Source organism: Berghia stephanieae, chromosome 3 (genome assembly GCF_034508935.2).
Source record: "Berghia stephanieae isolate SIO BIC M18660-M18661 chromosome 3, UCSD_Bste_1.3, whole genome shotgun sequence".
In the NCBI taxonomy this organism is placed as follows: Eukaryota; Metazoa; Mollusca; class Gastropoda; order Nudibranchia; family Aeolidiidae; genus Berghia; species Berghia stephanieae.
Genome location: NC_088362.1, coordinates 10313364 through 10330510, shown reverse-complemented (window position 1 = coordinate 10330510; position 17147 = coordinate 10313364). Strand labels below are relative to the sequence as shown.

The 17147-nt window shown below is 35.7% G+C and overlaps 1 protein-coding gene across 1 annotated transcript in view; it reads right to left on the bottom strand.

The window, feature by feature from the left end:
• LOC144967134 (neuromedin U receptor homolog nmur-2-like) overlaps positions 1-17147 on the bottom strand; it is a gene marked incomplete in the record, with an annotated part of 255708 nt that overhangs the window by 85851 nt on the left and 152710 nt on the right. Inside the window, 1 exon segment of the mRNA XM_078903999.1 lies at positions 3721-4284. Coding sequence (XP_078760125.1) covers positions 3721-4261 — 541 coding nt within the window.

Below are 17147 nucleotides of genomic sequence, written 5' to 3'. Positions count from 1 at the left end.
TGTTTTTTTTTTATTCTTAGGGATTTGCCAATATAAATCATACCTTATCATAGAGTATCCAGTTAGCAATTAAAATAGGTAAAAGCGACGTGTACATATATGCAGGTCTGACAATATTTTGCGTCATTTTTGAGATGTCCATATCAACAATGAGCCCATAAGGAATTAGGTTATCTATAGATAATACTCGGAAGGACTGGGTACTTAACATTTCCAAGGATCCAGGAACCAAATAAATTATGGAGGGTTTGATGTCACGGCTCTTGTTCCCTATAATGGGCTTGGTTAACATTGTTGTAATAATGGACACTATTTTGAATTGATTGAGAGTATTGTGCGATTATGTGGTCTAGTGTTATGACACTCGCTTTCGGATCAGAAGGTCCGACCTGGGGTCGAGCCTCACTAGGCGCAAAGTTGAGTCCTTGGAAAAAGGATATTTACTCACATTCTCTCACCGTACTCAGGTGAAAAAATCAGTACATGGCGGTCATCTTCGTTCTACATGTTACGTGTTGCTGTTAGTCAGGGACCCCTTGTAAAGCGTTTTGAGAACATTTAGTGGGTATTGCGCTATATAAAAGCTCAATTTACGTAAAGCTCAATTTTCATAACAATAAGGATCCCCTAAAATATGGCTTATCATAACTACAAATAAGTACACGTCATTCTGAGGCAAATGATTTGATTGTAAAGCAATGACGCATTGTTGTTTTATTTTTATGTTGTTAAAAATAACCTAAACTTAAAATTGTAAAAATGGAAAACGAAAAACAAATACATTTTATAAAATCAAAAGTCAAATGTTATTTTTTCCCTTCCGTCATGTCATTTTTCTTCAAATTAAGAGCGGTTAGTTATTAATATTTGTATCGATAATTTGGATATCGAAATTGTCCAGGTAATTGTCCAATAATGCGTCTTTGAAGGACAGAAATAGAGAAACAACCGAGAGAGAGAGAGAGAGAGAGAGAGAGAGAGAGAGAGAGAGAGAGAAAGAGAGAGAGAGAATCATTTAGGGATCAGAAAGATTAATATCGGTTTCATTATTTTACAAACGTGTTAATTAGAAATATGAACAAAATAATAGCATGGGTTGTTTTTCTTTACAGGTGAAAAAATGGGTAGAATATGAACAACAGATTTCAGCCTCCTAATGCTAAGAGAAAACGAACTCATAATTAATTAGGAGACAAGATAATACTACTGTTATTAAATAAACATGAAAAAAATTAGCTTCTATGTAGTGCAATGGTCACTAGATGTCCTCAAAGAATTCTACATCTTTTTGGCATGTAGGAGGAGACATGAATAACGTCTGATAGGTTTCTATAAATTTGATTTTTAGTGGGAGACAACGATGTTACCTACTAGATTGTGGTATCGTGGATAGCTCACACGGTAGAGTCACGCTCTCACCGGCCAGGCGGAGTTGTCGCACCAGTAAGGTCGCGGGTTCAAACCCCCATCACCGCGCGAAAATTGTTTATTCTCTATTGTCTTCTGGCACTTTCCTACTCACTTCATCTCTTGTTGTTACCTACTAGATAACAGTTTGCATAAATGTAAAGTGAGCGTATATGAAAACTGATCCCTTATCCCGAGGACTCAAAATGTGTGCCCCTCCCTGCCAGCGGGACTCGAACCAGGGACATCCAGGTCAGTACCTATGCCACAAAGTTCATAAAAAATCACGACTTTCGCGGCTTATAGTTAGATTCATGAAAGGAATATAAATAATTCACCAAACAGAATTAATGTCCAATGTCAAAAGATGTCAGACACAATGTTCAAAGAAAGTGAGCTATTTCATGACCACAAAATAACGCAATATTGTTCTTTTTACTCAGAGGTTCATATTGTTCTTGTAGTCCACAAAATGAAAATATTATTTGAAATGACAGTATATTTCTCTTTCTTTAGAGAGCAACTCCAAAATACATCAAATATCATAGGAGCAGCGTGACTCAGCGGTACGGTCTTTGCTTCCTACCCGAAAGGTACCGAGTTCAATCACCCGCCGTTGCGTTGTGTGGCCTTGCGCAAGTCACCTCGCCCTAGCTCACTTTGCGGCGCTGCTCTGCGGCTGACGCCTGGGTTATTCCACTCTTCACTTGGAATAGACCCTAAAGACAAATTTCCCCTTGGGGATGAATAAAGGGAATTTTATTTTATTTTATTTATTTTTTTTTTTTTATTTTAAAAACAAAACAAAAATAAAACAAACCCATTCGTATTATCTCCTCACTAAGCAAAATCACCAATTTGTATTTTATAGCCTGAGGCGGGTAATAAAAACTGTTTCATTAGAAATCAATGTTAATTCGAGCTCATTGCATATAATATGAAAACTCCAATTTTATTACATTGGCTATATTCATTTATATTTATTCTTCTTGCGCAATCAAAGATGGAGTGTCTTCCCAAAGTGGGCAGGGAGGTACTTACTGTGTCTTCTATCCACCTATATCTGTTTTCTGGCGCTGATGCTCTTGGAATCTACATCTGATCCCTATTTGTTCCCAGTTCCCCTATGTCTTACTTTTTTTGGGTGTTTAATTGTAATTCTAGAACGTTTTACTTTCCCATTTTCTTCCTTTTTACTGGCGCTGTTATAACCTAAATGTGTTGCAAGCGCCGTAAAACCCTTTAAAACAAAAACAAAGATGGAGTGTCATTTTCTGCCATGTATGAGATATCGAACACGTTACCATGTGAGCTCTTGCGCTCCTGTTTTAACTAAATTAGAGTTTACAATGTAGATATCTAGCTATACCGCGCGGAATCTCTATTCACTCACAGCCTGTTGTCGACTCATAGGCTGCTGAAACTGATATTAAATCACGTGAAAAAGGCAACGACCACTAAAGAAAGTGAAAAGTGAGTTGTATTTAATAACTGAACCAATTAGAAGTATCACCTTTTTTCCTTGAACGCAACTAACAGCAATTCACTTTCAATTTCTTCTGGTGATCTTCGCCTTGTGAGGTTTATTTATTAAAGTATTGTCAGGCTATGACAAAGGTTGTAATCCAATGGGACCACTGGCATTGGGCAGCTATAATTCTCTCACAAGTAATAAGATTTAAGTACTTTTTGAAAGATAAAATCATATTGATCATCAAGTGAAAGATGCATTCGAAACACATACAATTCTGTTTCTTTGCTTTACCTCCAAGAAAAAAAGCTAGATGGATAAATATACACACTTTATATTATGGCGCATTGTCGAAGCCGAAGTTGGATTTTTTTCAATTATTCGTTTGGACGTGCCTAGATTTTAACACAGCCTATTTGACTAATTTAGGGTTCTTAACTCACAGTCAAGTGGACAATCTCGATCCCGTGTTAAATGGAGCTTTTGTCTGATGGCCACGAGGCAACGATTGGACAGACTGACCTGTTACATCTGATGGAAATACTTTGAATCTGTCCAGGCTCACACCCAACAGTGGGAAGCTATTAGTAATACTCTTCGTTTAGCTCTAAAGGAACCCGGGTGGAAAATCTCCGGTTCTGTGGTCTCATGACTTTCAATTAACGCCATGACCTAAATTTCCAAAATAAAATAATAAAAAAAAACGAATCCATGCTACGAGTAGATTCTGACTGCAATTTTTAACCATAATCATAACGAAAATGAAGACATGGATTGTGCTAAATTATTCAAAAAAACAAAAACAAAAAAAAAAAACAAGACCAAACGTGTATTCAACTTACCCAGTAGAAGAGTCATTACATCCGATATTGCGAGACTAAACAGATAGTAATTTGTGGCTGTGTGTAAAAATCTATTGTTGACTATCACGATACAAGTACACAGATTTCCAAGTACTCCTGTGAGGAAAATCACGGAATAGATGATTGTCAAGATGACGACAGCCGTCATGCTGAAATACCTATCTCCTAGAATAGACCTCAAATATTCCTCCTCCGTAATCAACGAGAAATTCACGTCCGTTAGATTTTCCGGATATGACTCATTGTTGACGTCACAGAATATCGTAGCATCTTTGACGTAATGTGTTGTGATTCGTTTGACGTCAGACCAAGATATGTTTGCGTCAAGGGACATGTGATCGTAGAATATGTTTGAATCGTCAATCCCCAGTGAGGCGTCATGTTTAGTCTCTCTGATATCGTATCCATACCATCGGTCGTCCTCGCTGTATTTCAGCTTACGACGTAGTGTTAGATTGAATTTGCAACAAATGTCATCGTTTATTTGGAGAAACTGTTTGGTGTAGTGAGAATGAGACATGACTGCCTTTATTTACACGAAATATGAAATATGCGACACAACTTGCTACAATGAAGGCATCATTCGTGTTCAAAGCAACAGAAGTGTTATTAAATAAAGTAACAGTATTTTATTTCATTAATTCAGTGTCCGCATGGTGTCTTCGTTAACTTCGATGAACAATACCAGTGTAATTGCCAGCAATATCTGCAATGAAAAGAATAATATTTAAATAAATATCGTGACATTTTAAAAGTTCACACCAAAAAAAAAAAAAAATCAAATTTTAGATGACATAGGCAGTTTATTCAGCACTGAAGGAGAAGGTTGAAATTTTTTTTTTTTTTTTAAAACGTGTTTCAGGATACATCGCAATGTGGTTGTAAAAAATGAAAAATGAATAACTCAAGAAAGAAAGATCATTTTCAACAAGAGATTTATGTATCTATCTTAAAAAGGTGTTCAATGGTTGCCTTTTTGTGTGCATAAATAAAGATTTAAATTCCACTTAAAGTCAAGATAGTTGTGGTGTCAAAGTTGTGCCATTGCAATTACTATAAACAAAAATGAATATACCAGCTTCAAATAAGAACAAAATATCAAACACGGGACGTTCCAGACTCAAACCCCTTTTTCAGCCAACAAAACAAACATGAAAACATAAACACATTACTGACAAAAACAGATCGACGGCAAAGAATTTCTCTGTCGTCGATCAGGTATTTTTTTAGTAATGTACGTATGTCATTGTTTTTTTGTTGTTGGTTGAAGAAGGGTTTTGAGCCCAAAACGTTATGTGTTTGGTATATTGTTGGGTTTTTAAAGTTGATATGTTCATTTTTGTTGATTACTTTATATAGATAGTATGCACTTGGCTAGGAAGTTCACAACATTGCCATCCGGAAGTATAACTGGCCAACACACAAAACTGTATGTAGTCATGATCGTTTATAGTCTGGTTAATACAATTTAGTGAGATCTACTCATAAACGCGGATGGCAAAAAACAATAACAAAGGCCTGAGTGATGTCAACTTCGAACTATCTATAGTCCATGGCTTCTTGCAGCTTAGTATCACTTTGTCAATGCAATATATTGCTTTTTTTTTTAAAAAAAAATCACAATTCTATTACGCCAAAAAGCAGCAATCGGAATAGTAAAAAGTGTGGCCCATGTACATCTTCCTTTTTACAAACATTATATACACATGAAATTGAAGGATGATATTGATTCTTTCTATAGATAGATAAAACGCATTTTGAAAATTCGAATTATTTTATTTAAGAAAACACGCAATGTATTGCATGGACCACAACTGTATGATGGTGTACACAAAAATGGCAATTGTTGAGCATCTCGTTGTATATCTCTATCGGCCTTTGTAGTATTTCCAAGTGCTCCTCAATGTTGTATATATGTGACCAACCGTCTCAAAACGGTATTATGGAACGAACCAGATGCTTTAAAGCCGAATTTAATGTTAAACTGGTCAATAATATAAATTGTTGGCATAAGCACCGTAAAATATGGTATCCATTCTCCTCAATAAAACTGACAAACTCAACACAAGTCTGATATTTCTGAACACAAATTCAATTATCAAAATCTTAACCATCCCGACTTAATACCATTTTGAGGCGAAGGGTCAAATATAATGAACATACTAGTTCATAAATTGCACCTAACGGACAATTTATACCGTATAAAATCTATTCTGTTTTAACATGGTTCGAACTGAATGATTGAGTAATATGGGGTGGTATTGACATTGTGAAACCACAGAACTGATTTGTGTTAACAAAATACTCACATTCAAAGAGAAACATAAGATATCAGATCACTGGATTGATTTAACCCTCTCCTTACCAACTATAAGAAAATTGTGGTCACATTCGTTATTATACAACCAATATTTTCCTTTTTCAAATTTCTCTTGTACATCATGAAATTTAAAGAAAATGAACAGTGTGTTGAAGAGCATGCTTTGCTAAAGAAATTATGTATCGCAAAAACTTTACTACTATTGTGTTTGAGTGATAAAAAATATATTTTTGTGTGAGTAAAAGGCTGGTAAGGACAGGGTTAAACGTGATACTTTGACGGTTTCCTCCATTTTTTGGATAGTACAAATATGAAAATAAATGAAACCTCCAGAATGCATTTTGCTGTATTTCTTCTTTCTTTTTCTATCTTAAAACTTTGCAACTAGCGGTTATTAAGAGTTATTTTTATGGTGTGGGAAAATATCTTTTTATTAAACTTATAATAAATTATCATCATCTAGAAATAGAAATAGAAATGACATTTTAGTATATTTAGTTATTAATTAGTTCTAGAGCTCTATCGTCCTTTTCTTATTTGTTATTTTTCGTTCCGTTATTTTTATGGTTAGACTAAAAATTAATCTTTTCTAAAAGAAAATTCATCTCTTTTGATCAGAAGAAAATAAAAATGAAGTTTACATTATTTGATTCAAGGTGAAAATAGTTGATTATTGGTTTTGACAATATTTAAAACCAGCATGGGTCAATGCTATTTTATATTATGATTTTTGTTTGTAATTTCAGATGAAGGATGGACAACAAACTAAACAACAAAGAAACAATTAAGAAAGAGTGAAGAAAATGGTCGAAATATGTACACACACGCACAAACACACACACACACAGACATACACACAGAGGGCGATATATATATATATATATATATATATATATATATATATATATATATATGAGAGAGACAGACAGAGAGGGAGAGAGAGAGAGAGAGAGAGACAGAGAGGGAGAGAGAGAGTCAGAGAGAGAGAGAGAGAGAGAGAGAGAGAGAGAGAGAGAGAGAGAGAGAAAGGATAAGATACAGAGCGCAAGATAAAGAGAGTGAAACAGAATCATATTAGATCGAGTCCAGGATTATATTTTGTCGTATATTATAATATATAAATGAAGTTTCACGCTGCTGGAAATGCTTCGATTCATATCGAAGAAATTACTTGATTTGATTTGACACCAAAGGCATTATAATTCGTATCACTTCAATGCGTGTAATGAGGCATCAAGACGAATTGGTGACAGGGAAGATAAAATTCTGAGAAGGTTTCTATCAAACACTGCCAGATAAAGCAGAAAGAAACATATATCTAAACTATAATCCTAAATTATCTGGACTGGGGGTCGGAACCTCAGACCTTCTGATTCCCGGTCAGACATGCCACCATTACACCACAAAGTTACCCAATACTTGGGAGACTTAATCCCTTTTTGATGTTATGAGCTTAATTGAAATACTCACAACATTCGCCAGCCGGATATAACTTACCAACACGCAGAACTAGTGTAACCTAAATCGTTTATAGTCTGATTGATACAATTTTGCGCGCTTGGCTAAGAAACTTACACCCACCTGAGTGACGCCAACTTCGTTCTATCTATAGCAGCATCAATAGAGGCGATTTACAGATTCAATTCCTCAAACCTACCGGACTAACTATTCCACTTGGCCAGCTAAATAATATTACATTATCAAAGAAAATACAATCTGTGCAAAATGCCATAATATAAGTTTAAGAATAAAATACTCGAACAAAAATTCAACTGAAAGTAGAGGGTAAAAAAGGAAATGGGGCAAAAAGCCATATAAGTTTAAGAATAAAGTACTCGAACTAAAATTAAACCGAAAGTAGAGGGTAAAAAAGGAAAGGGGGGTTGGGGGGGGGGGAGGTGCTCAAAATCGGTCTTCTGATTGGGAGTGCAATTTTCTACTCCCTGATGAAGATATTGACCACAAGGGCATGTGAATAAAATTCTAAGACGTAGATGAAGACAGATCTGGGGGGAAAAAATCAATAGTGGAAATAGTAGAAAGAAATGTAATTGATTCGAACGTTATAATAAAAAGGAATTCTAATGGCAAAAGGATGGAGTTAATTCATTGAAACCTTACAAACAAAGTTATAAAACGTATGAATGAGAGGAAATAAATAGGGAAAAAGAACAAAGAGTAGAGGTTGAAATATAGGGGAGAAAGGGTAAGAAAGAGAAAAATAACAAAGATAGATGGAGAGATAAATAGATAGATAGATAGATAGATAGATAGAAAGAGAATGTGTATGTGTCTGTGTGTGTGTGCATGTATTTGTGTGTGTGTGTGTGTGTGTAATAGATGACAGAAAGAGAAATAAAAATAACTAGAGGGATAGAAAGAAAATAAATAGAGAACGAGAGATTGAGAGAGAGAGAGAGAGAGAGAGAGAGAGAGTGTGTGTGTGTGTATAATAGATGAGAGAAAGATTTAGAAAGAGAGAGAGTTTGCGAGAAAAATAGAGAGGTAGAGAAATAGAGAGAGAGAAAGAGAAAAAGAAATAGAGGGACAGAAAGAAAGAAGTTTAGAAAGAGAGAATGAGAGGTTGGATGAGAGAGAGAGAGAGAGAGAGAGAGAGAGAGAGAGAGAGAGAGCGTATATGTATGGCTGTGTATATATGTGTGTGTGTGTGTGTGTGTGTGTGTGTGCTTGTGCGTGTGTCCTAATGCCAGATCACAATACGAAAACGCTGACTGGCTATTGCAATTAATAGTCAAGACAACTACCACATAATTTCCATGTTTTCCAAATTTTCATATTATCATCTCTTTAAAAAGCCTTTGAAAATCCTTTTGATTTCATTAATCTATCCTCCCACAAGATAGATAAATCAATAAATTAATTGATGTCATTAGAGTAAATCGTCTCTCATAATAAAATGGGTTGGCATCAATGGATTATATGCCATATCGGCCGTGACGTTTAAGTGATGTATAGTTCATACCATCACGTGCCTAATGACCATGTGGTGACTACGGTCAATTTCCAGCTTAATGATGTATTGGACGCAAGGCGGCGGACGTTAACGCTCAATTTATAACGCTTGACTTGAAAGAGCGGCAAAGACTCCGACTAGCTACTCCTATCTGGAAAAATAAATCAGTTCTCTACTATTCAAAACTGTGACCAATAGTCTCAAAACGGTATCATTTTGAGGTTGATCTTTTTGCATGAAGTTGGATTTTAAGCTTAACTTCTAACCTGCTAAGTTGCATTTTCGTTATTCATAGAAACCTTCAGTGTTGTTTGTCTCATAGAACAGTACCCTGAGTATTTTGAAACTTCAAATGTTCCCTGGTGATTCTAAGGTGTACTAATAGATGGCTTGAGTATATTAATTCATTATAATTAACTTAGCAGGTTTTGAAAAAGTCAACTTATCACTTATGAAATTAAAATTTTAAAAACAACATTCCACAACTGTCAACATGTAGTCATAGCACTCGTACCACTAATTCAATTCCTTCTGATATACAATCAATAGTCCAAACACAATTAAAGGCAACATAGTTTGTTTTCTTTTCCCACGAACTAAAGGGGAAAGGAGCCATCTGCTTGGAGAAACCGTGACATTACCGAGTCATGAACAATCCTGGCCGTTCTGAGCGGAAACAACATGGCGCAGAGGAGGAGGAGGAGGAGGATGAAACAGCAGGATGAGAAGCAACAGCAGCAGCAGACGAATGAGAAGAAGAAGAAGAAGAAGAAGAAGAAGAAGAAGAAGAAGAAGAAGAAGAAGAAGAAATAGAAGAAGAAGAAGAAGAACAACAACAACAAGAGGAAGAACAAGAAGAAGAGGAAGAACAAGAACAACTAGAAGAATATTCGTTTTCAAATTATTGGCGGAGAACGAATTTTGTGTCTTCAATTATAATCTTCCACGTCTAGTACATTCCGACACAATGCTAGATTGACTCAATGGATCCCATAAATAAGATTGATATAGATACGTGCTGTAGAATTTAGATTTTCAGAAGAAGATAAAGTAGGATCTGTCATGGAATAATAACGCAGTAATGGTGGAAATGATTTCAAATGACTGGGGCTAAGAAGGTCCAACTCGTCGCCAAACTTTAGCCTCTGTCTTTAAGAAGATAATACGAGTAGATTAGGGCTTGGCATGGAACGCAGAAACGATAATGGAGGCGGACAATAGTGAAAAATATCGGTGCCCAAAATTAAAAATTGATTTTAAAGCTTTCGAAAAAAAAAAGAATTTGAGCTTATTATAATAAAAAAAAGGCATACAGATGCATTTGCTGATATGATTATAACGCGTCAAAATGATTGGGACTAGCATCTAAATGATTGGCAATGAAACAACAATGATATGATTATCTGTTTCATCTCAAAATATCTCGACGGTGACCATTTTACCAAACATATTATTGCTTGCCAGCTATGACTCTATGTCTGATGCTGTGGGCACTTGCGAATACTATAAAATAGTTTTATTCCAAATTTATAATATTATAATTTTAAAAAGATAAATAATGAAAATAATGATACCATTAGATAATTAGATGACCGTGGCTGATATCAACCAAACCAAACAAAATGGCCTTAAAAAAGCAAACCAACGGGTCTCATAAAGCGTGCTATCTGACCGATTTTTTGGTGTATTTTGGTAGGCAAGCAATTGAAGACCTAAGCAAAAATTATAGTGTTCTATCAAATTTATTTCACCACTTTATTTTCTTATTTTGTTAAGGAGGTATTGTAATAAGATTTTCCACCGTAATCTAGAATTATTGACCTTGAGAAAACACCTCGTAAACTCGTCGTTTTGCTCTCGTGTAAATGTTATTTCAGATATCAGTCCAAAATCTTATAATAATACATTCGAGGGTGTCCTTCTTCGATATAATATTATAATAGGATTATATAGGTTTTCTGACTGACAACGGAAATTATATTGATAATGAGCAGAAAGACCGGGTATAGAAAGAACGAAATTGACGTCCATCAGCTCTTTGTTCTTGTTTTACACAGCCATTTTGGTGATTAGTTCTCACCAAATATATATCTTTCAGTCTGCATACGTTCAAGGTTACACATAGTTTTGTGTGTTGTTACATTATATCCGTCTTAGGGATGTTTGAGTATTTTGCCAAAACTCATAGCATTAAAACGAAGTCATCTAAACCGTCCCAGCATAATACCGTTTAGAATCGATGGGTCATAAATTTAGTACACAAGTGTCGCTGGAGGCTTTCACATACATAACATACCACGTCAGATAAAAAGACAAATTTAATCTTATCAACCACTTGTTACTGGCAAGTTGACTTTCTATCCGAAATAAAAATAAATATATATCTAGACTAACTCACTTTTAGCGAAGTAAATTGAATAAGATGAAATGCTCCATCCGTCAAAAATACTGATCTCATCAATATTTGAATATTGTTATCAGATTACCCAAGGCAAGTTAATCATTTCAGAGTTACTGAAATATATTCGGTCAATTAGGTTACTTATGGTGTCTACTATTGAAATGCCTATAGAAAATATGAACTATAATAAGATTAGTACACCCTCGCCTTTTTAAAATTCCGAGCTTGTGAGTGAGCACAAGGAACAAAGTTCTGATTCCAAAAAACGCATGGGGTGCAAGAAATATTCTATTCTATCCCTCAAACGATTGTGATTTCGTTATCTCTGCAACGAAACAAAACCCGCGCTTTATTACCGCTAATAAAATGGGTAAATCGTATAGATAGTATGCGCTTGGCTAAGAAGCTCACAACATTGCCATCCGGAAGTATAACGGACCAACACACAAACCGATGTGTAACCTGAAACGTATATAGTCTGGTTAATACAGTTTAGTGAGAATTACTCATAAACGCGGATGGCAAAAAACAATAATAATGAACCGAGTGACGTCGACTTCGAACTATCTATAAAATGAATTTTAATAACCCGACTCACTACAGCCTGATACCATTTTGAGACGATTGGTCATAAGATGTTATTGATAGTACTCGTGTAAGACAACTCCACCCCCCCCAAACACACACACACACACACACACACACACACACACACAATTTGAACTTTTATATAGAGCAATATCCACTAAACGTACTCAAAGCGCTTTACAAGGGGTCCCTGACCAACAACAACACGTACCTTTTAGAACAAGGTATGACGCCTGTTAGGCAATAATAATTTTTTTCTTCGTCAGAGACAAAGGCAGGTACTCATTTTTACACCTGAGTACGGTGAGAAAATGTGAGTAAAGAGCCTTTTCCAAGGACTCAACTAACTAACTATGCGTCGAGCGAGGCTCGAACCCAGGACCTTCCGATCCGAAAGCGAGTGTCATACCACTAGATCACATAGCCGCACAAAGACTTGTAACATATTATTACAAGGACGCCAAATGATATTTGAAAAAAAGAACTAACCCTGAAAATGAGCAGAGTATCACATCTTCCCAAAAAACGAACCTTGTACAGTTTAACTCTTCCATTTCCCATTTCCTTTGGAAATGTATGTGGCCTTTATTGCATCAATTCTAATACTTTTATTAATTTCATTCTTGAGCGTTTATTTGGAGCAATATCCACTAAAAGTGCTCAAATCAATTTACAAGGGGTTCCTAGTCAACAGCAACACTTAACTTGTAGGACGAGACAGGACGTACGCCTGTTAGGCGATATTATAGTTTTCTTTCGACAGAGACAACGCTATTAACGGTCAGTTACTCGTTTTACAACTGAGTACGGTGAAAGCACGTGAGTAAAAACCATTTTCCAACAACATAACTGCTGCGCGCCGATAAGAGTTGCGCGCGAACCCAAGACCTTCCGGCCAGGAGGCGTTTAGCATACCACAAGACCAGATATTTCTGTTTTGAGTATAAGGACCTTATATTAGTGCCCTTTTTAGCTGCTGAGGTTGGAACTACAGATTGAAAACCTTGGGAAAAAAGCATGAAAAACAGAAGAATTGGCATCCCTTGTATTAAGATCTCAGAAAGCATTTGTGACCCTCGTCTCAAAACGGTATTATGTCGGGATGGACCAGCTGCTAAAAAGTCAAATTATAGTTAAACTGGTCAAAAACATGACATGATATTCCTCCTCCCCTATAACGCATATAAACCCAACTTAAGCATGATATTTCTGGCTACAAATTCCATTTTCAGCATCTTAATCATCCCGACTTAATACCGTTTTGAGACGAGGGGTCACATTTGTTACCGCTAACTTCAATTTACACACCATGGGATAAACTCAATTTTGTTAATTTAGCCCACAGAGCTTGAGAGAATAAAAACGAAGAAGGAATCAGTCTTTAAAATACCAAAAAAAAAAAAAGAAAAAAAAAGCCACATTAGTCTGATTATTTCCAAACAAAACAGAAACCGTCATCAAAGAAGTCGTATATGTCCTTAATTGCTATCTTTTTTCCTTGCATGGCTAACTGGAAACCTGAGCGTAGTGAGTGAATTAACTGGAATACTAGCAAGCCTAATTATTGTGTACTTTATTCTATTTCCTGGGTTTCGCCCCCCTCACTATCTCCATTCATCATCGGATTTGAATCAATCTTCCCTCTTATCACCCGCTCTGACCTTCTTTCACTGATACGTATACCGTTTCTCTATCTCATTTGAACTGCTTCCATTGAAGGCATGTTGACTGAAATCACTCAATTTCCCACAGGAAACTATTTTTTTTTGCTTTGTTGTTGCTCCAAGCCAATCACTACCTACCACTGTATTGACCGTTTCCCCGTTTCCCCAATACCCGAGTTCTTATTGGCGATTGGAAAGCTTTAACCATTTGCCAGCGGTACTCTGGAAAAAAAAAAAAAAACTCTTATTAACCCTCTCCTTACCAACCATGGGAAAATCGTCACATTCGTTACGATGCAACCGACAGTTTTCTCATTCTGATTTCTCTTGTACATCACAAAATGCCAAGAAATGCTTTGATTACATCTATAAATACTAAACACTGTATTGTAGAGCTCATTTTGCGAAAAAACATTATGTATAGAATGCACTTGTTACTTGTTTGTTTGAGTAAGAAAAGTCTATTTTTGTGCTGGGTGGGAGTGAATTTTCGGGGGAAATTCTAAAACTGGCTGGTAAGGAGAGAGTAAAACAAATGGGGCCAAAAATATGTTTTAAAAAACAAAACAAAAACAACTCGCAATTCAAATATCGATCGATTTAATTGACCCTCATCTTGCAAAAAAAAAAAAAAAATCAAACCTGGGGCCTCGTGACGTTTGCGAGTTTTTGCCAAGATGAGTGTCATTAAAAGCAATCGATATTTGAAGGACCAATTTTTTTTTGCAAAATTTGAAATACGTGTTTTTCCAGATCACGGCAGTGAACAGGTTAACTTTGAAATTAATTCGTATTAATTTGTTTAATGTTGGTCTCCAAGAGACTAACAAAAACAAACCAACTATCACAATTAGATAAGTTAGCTATAGAAATAGATTTGTGCTGATGTTTAATTTCTTTGAATCCCAAAAAGCAATATTGAATTAAATGCATCAAGAATTATTTCTATCTAAAACCTTGACCGTAGCTTTTTCTAGTTTTGTTATTTCGATATGATTACGATTAAAGCTATATATGTGACCCATCGTCTCAAAACGGTATTATGTCGGAAAGAACCAGATGCTTAAAAGCCGAATTAAATGTTAAACTGGTCAAAATTATAAACTGTTGGCATTAGCAACCTAAAATATGGTATCCATTCTCCTCAATAAAACATACAAACTCAACACAAGTCTGATATTTCTGGCTATAAATTCATTTTTCAACATCTTAACAATCCCGACTTAATACCGTTTTAAGGCGCAGGGTCACATATTACAAAATGAAATATGACACCCACTTGGTTAAAACCTTTTTTTTCTGACCCATCTTTTAAAATGGTTTGTTTCAGAGAACAACTGGTATTCCAATGAGGTAAACACATTATTAGAAAATAGTTTGATAGTATAAAATTCAAAGTCCTATGACACTTAAATGAATAAAATGAAATATAATAAATAAGTAAATAAATAAAATTCCCTTTATTCATCCCATACAGGAAATTTATCTCTAGGGTCTATTCCAAGGGGTGACTGGTACGAAGCAACGACCATACCGCTGAGCCACGCTGTCCCATTAATAAAATAAAATATAATAAATAAATCAATAAATAAAATTCCCTTTATTCATCCCATACAGGAAATTAGTCTCTATGGTCTATTCAAAGGGATGACTGAAATAACCGAGGCGTTAGCCGCAGCGCAGCGCCGCAAATTGAGCTAGGCCGAGGTGACTTACTCAAGGCCACACAGTGCAGCGGCGGACGATCGAACTCGGTACCTTTCGGGTACGAAGCAAAAGGCGTACCTCTGAACCACGCTGTCCCTTCAAAGATGAAACCATAGCATTGCAAGGGGCACAATGTATAACAAATAAAAAGAAATAATGAACGGTTATATTGTTCATATAAGTTTTGCTATAAGCTTGTTAAAAAGAGACACGAATGAAAATTCCCGTCCGCCTCTGTTGTATAATTTAATTCTGGGGTTTCCCCGCTACATTTTTGGTGGATTTAATTCCTATAATCGTATATTCCTATTTTGCCGAATTGTCTAGAATTCCCCAGTAAAATAAAAATCCATTTGGGTGTTTAAATTTCTTATAAACAGTGAATATTTAATTCACATTTGTTCACACTTTCTTTTGCAACTAAAATGTTTCTCTAGTTGTAGATACCGTTGGGGTAATATGACTTTAACAATATTATTAATTTTTATACAGTGAGTGCGTTTGATCTTTTTCCATTTGATGTAACTTTCATCGCAAAAGAGACAAAGTGCCCGGAAAAGCAAAAAAATCCGAAAGTGTAATATAATCCCATTTCAAACACACACACACACACACGCGCACACACACACAAGAAGAAAAAAAGAGAGCGAGAGAGAGAGTGAGAGAGAGAAAGAGAAAGAGAGAGAGAGAGAAAAAAAAAAAAGAGAGAGAGAGAGAGAGAGAGAGAGAGATACACACAGTTATTAGGATTTCGGATATCTTGAGGATATCTCACACATGTCTGCACTTCGTAATCTATGACATGATAAAGGAATGCAGTAATAACACCAGTTCAACCACCGCAGTAACAAATCAATGAGTTAAACTGGAAGTGAGGTGCCAGTACTCGTACTTACAGGTGAAGAAAAATACATTAGATGAAATAATGGATATAAAATACAAGATGTACATTGAAAATGAATTCATCCATTGAACCCTGCTTTTTTGGCGTACTATTATTAGGGGGCAGCGTGGCTCAGTGGTACGGTCTTTGCTTCTTACCCAAAAGGTACCGAGTTCAATAACCCTGCCGCTGCGTTGTGTGGTCTGGAGTAAGTCACCTCACCCTATCTCACTTTGCGGCGCTGCTCTGCGGCTGACGCCTGGGTTATTCTAGTCTTCCTTTGGAATAGACCCTAAAGACAAATTTCCCATCGGGGATGAATAAAGGGAATTTTATTTATTTTTATTTATTTTTATAAATCTTACACTCTTACTCTTTTGGAATTCCGGACGTGCTCCCAACCGCTCGACGAACTTGCGAGTGCGCGTTGAGAAAGTTCGAATTCAAAAACTCAAATAGTTTAATATATTTTTAGTTCTACACATCAATTGATCTGATTTCTTTAGCTTTGATTAATAGATATTTACAAAAATACTTAAATGATAGATAGACGTCAACTTCTTATTTTTTCAATCTATTATTGGTGAAATGTAACGTTTGATTATCGGTCGTCAAAATTATGAAACTGATATCATTACGCGTTACTATTTTACAGTCATGAGATAGAATAATATAAATAAAATACAAGCCATTATGGTGTATCGGGCACATGTGAGTGGGGCTATTATAAAGAAGGAAAGAAAGAATGAATAGTATTGACATACCATTGGTGCCCCAGCTATCTTGACATGAATAGAAATTTATTATTTTTCGATTGCGCATTTAAAAAAGACGCTTTTTGAGTATCTATTAATGACATGATTTTATCA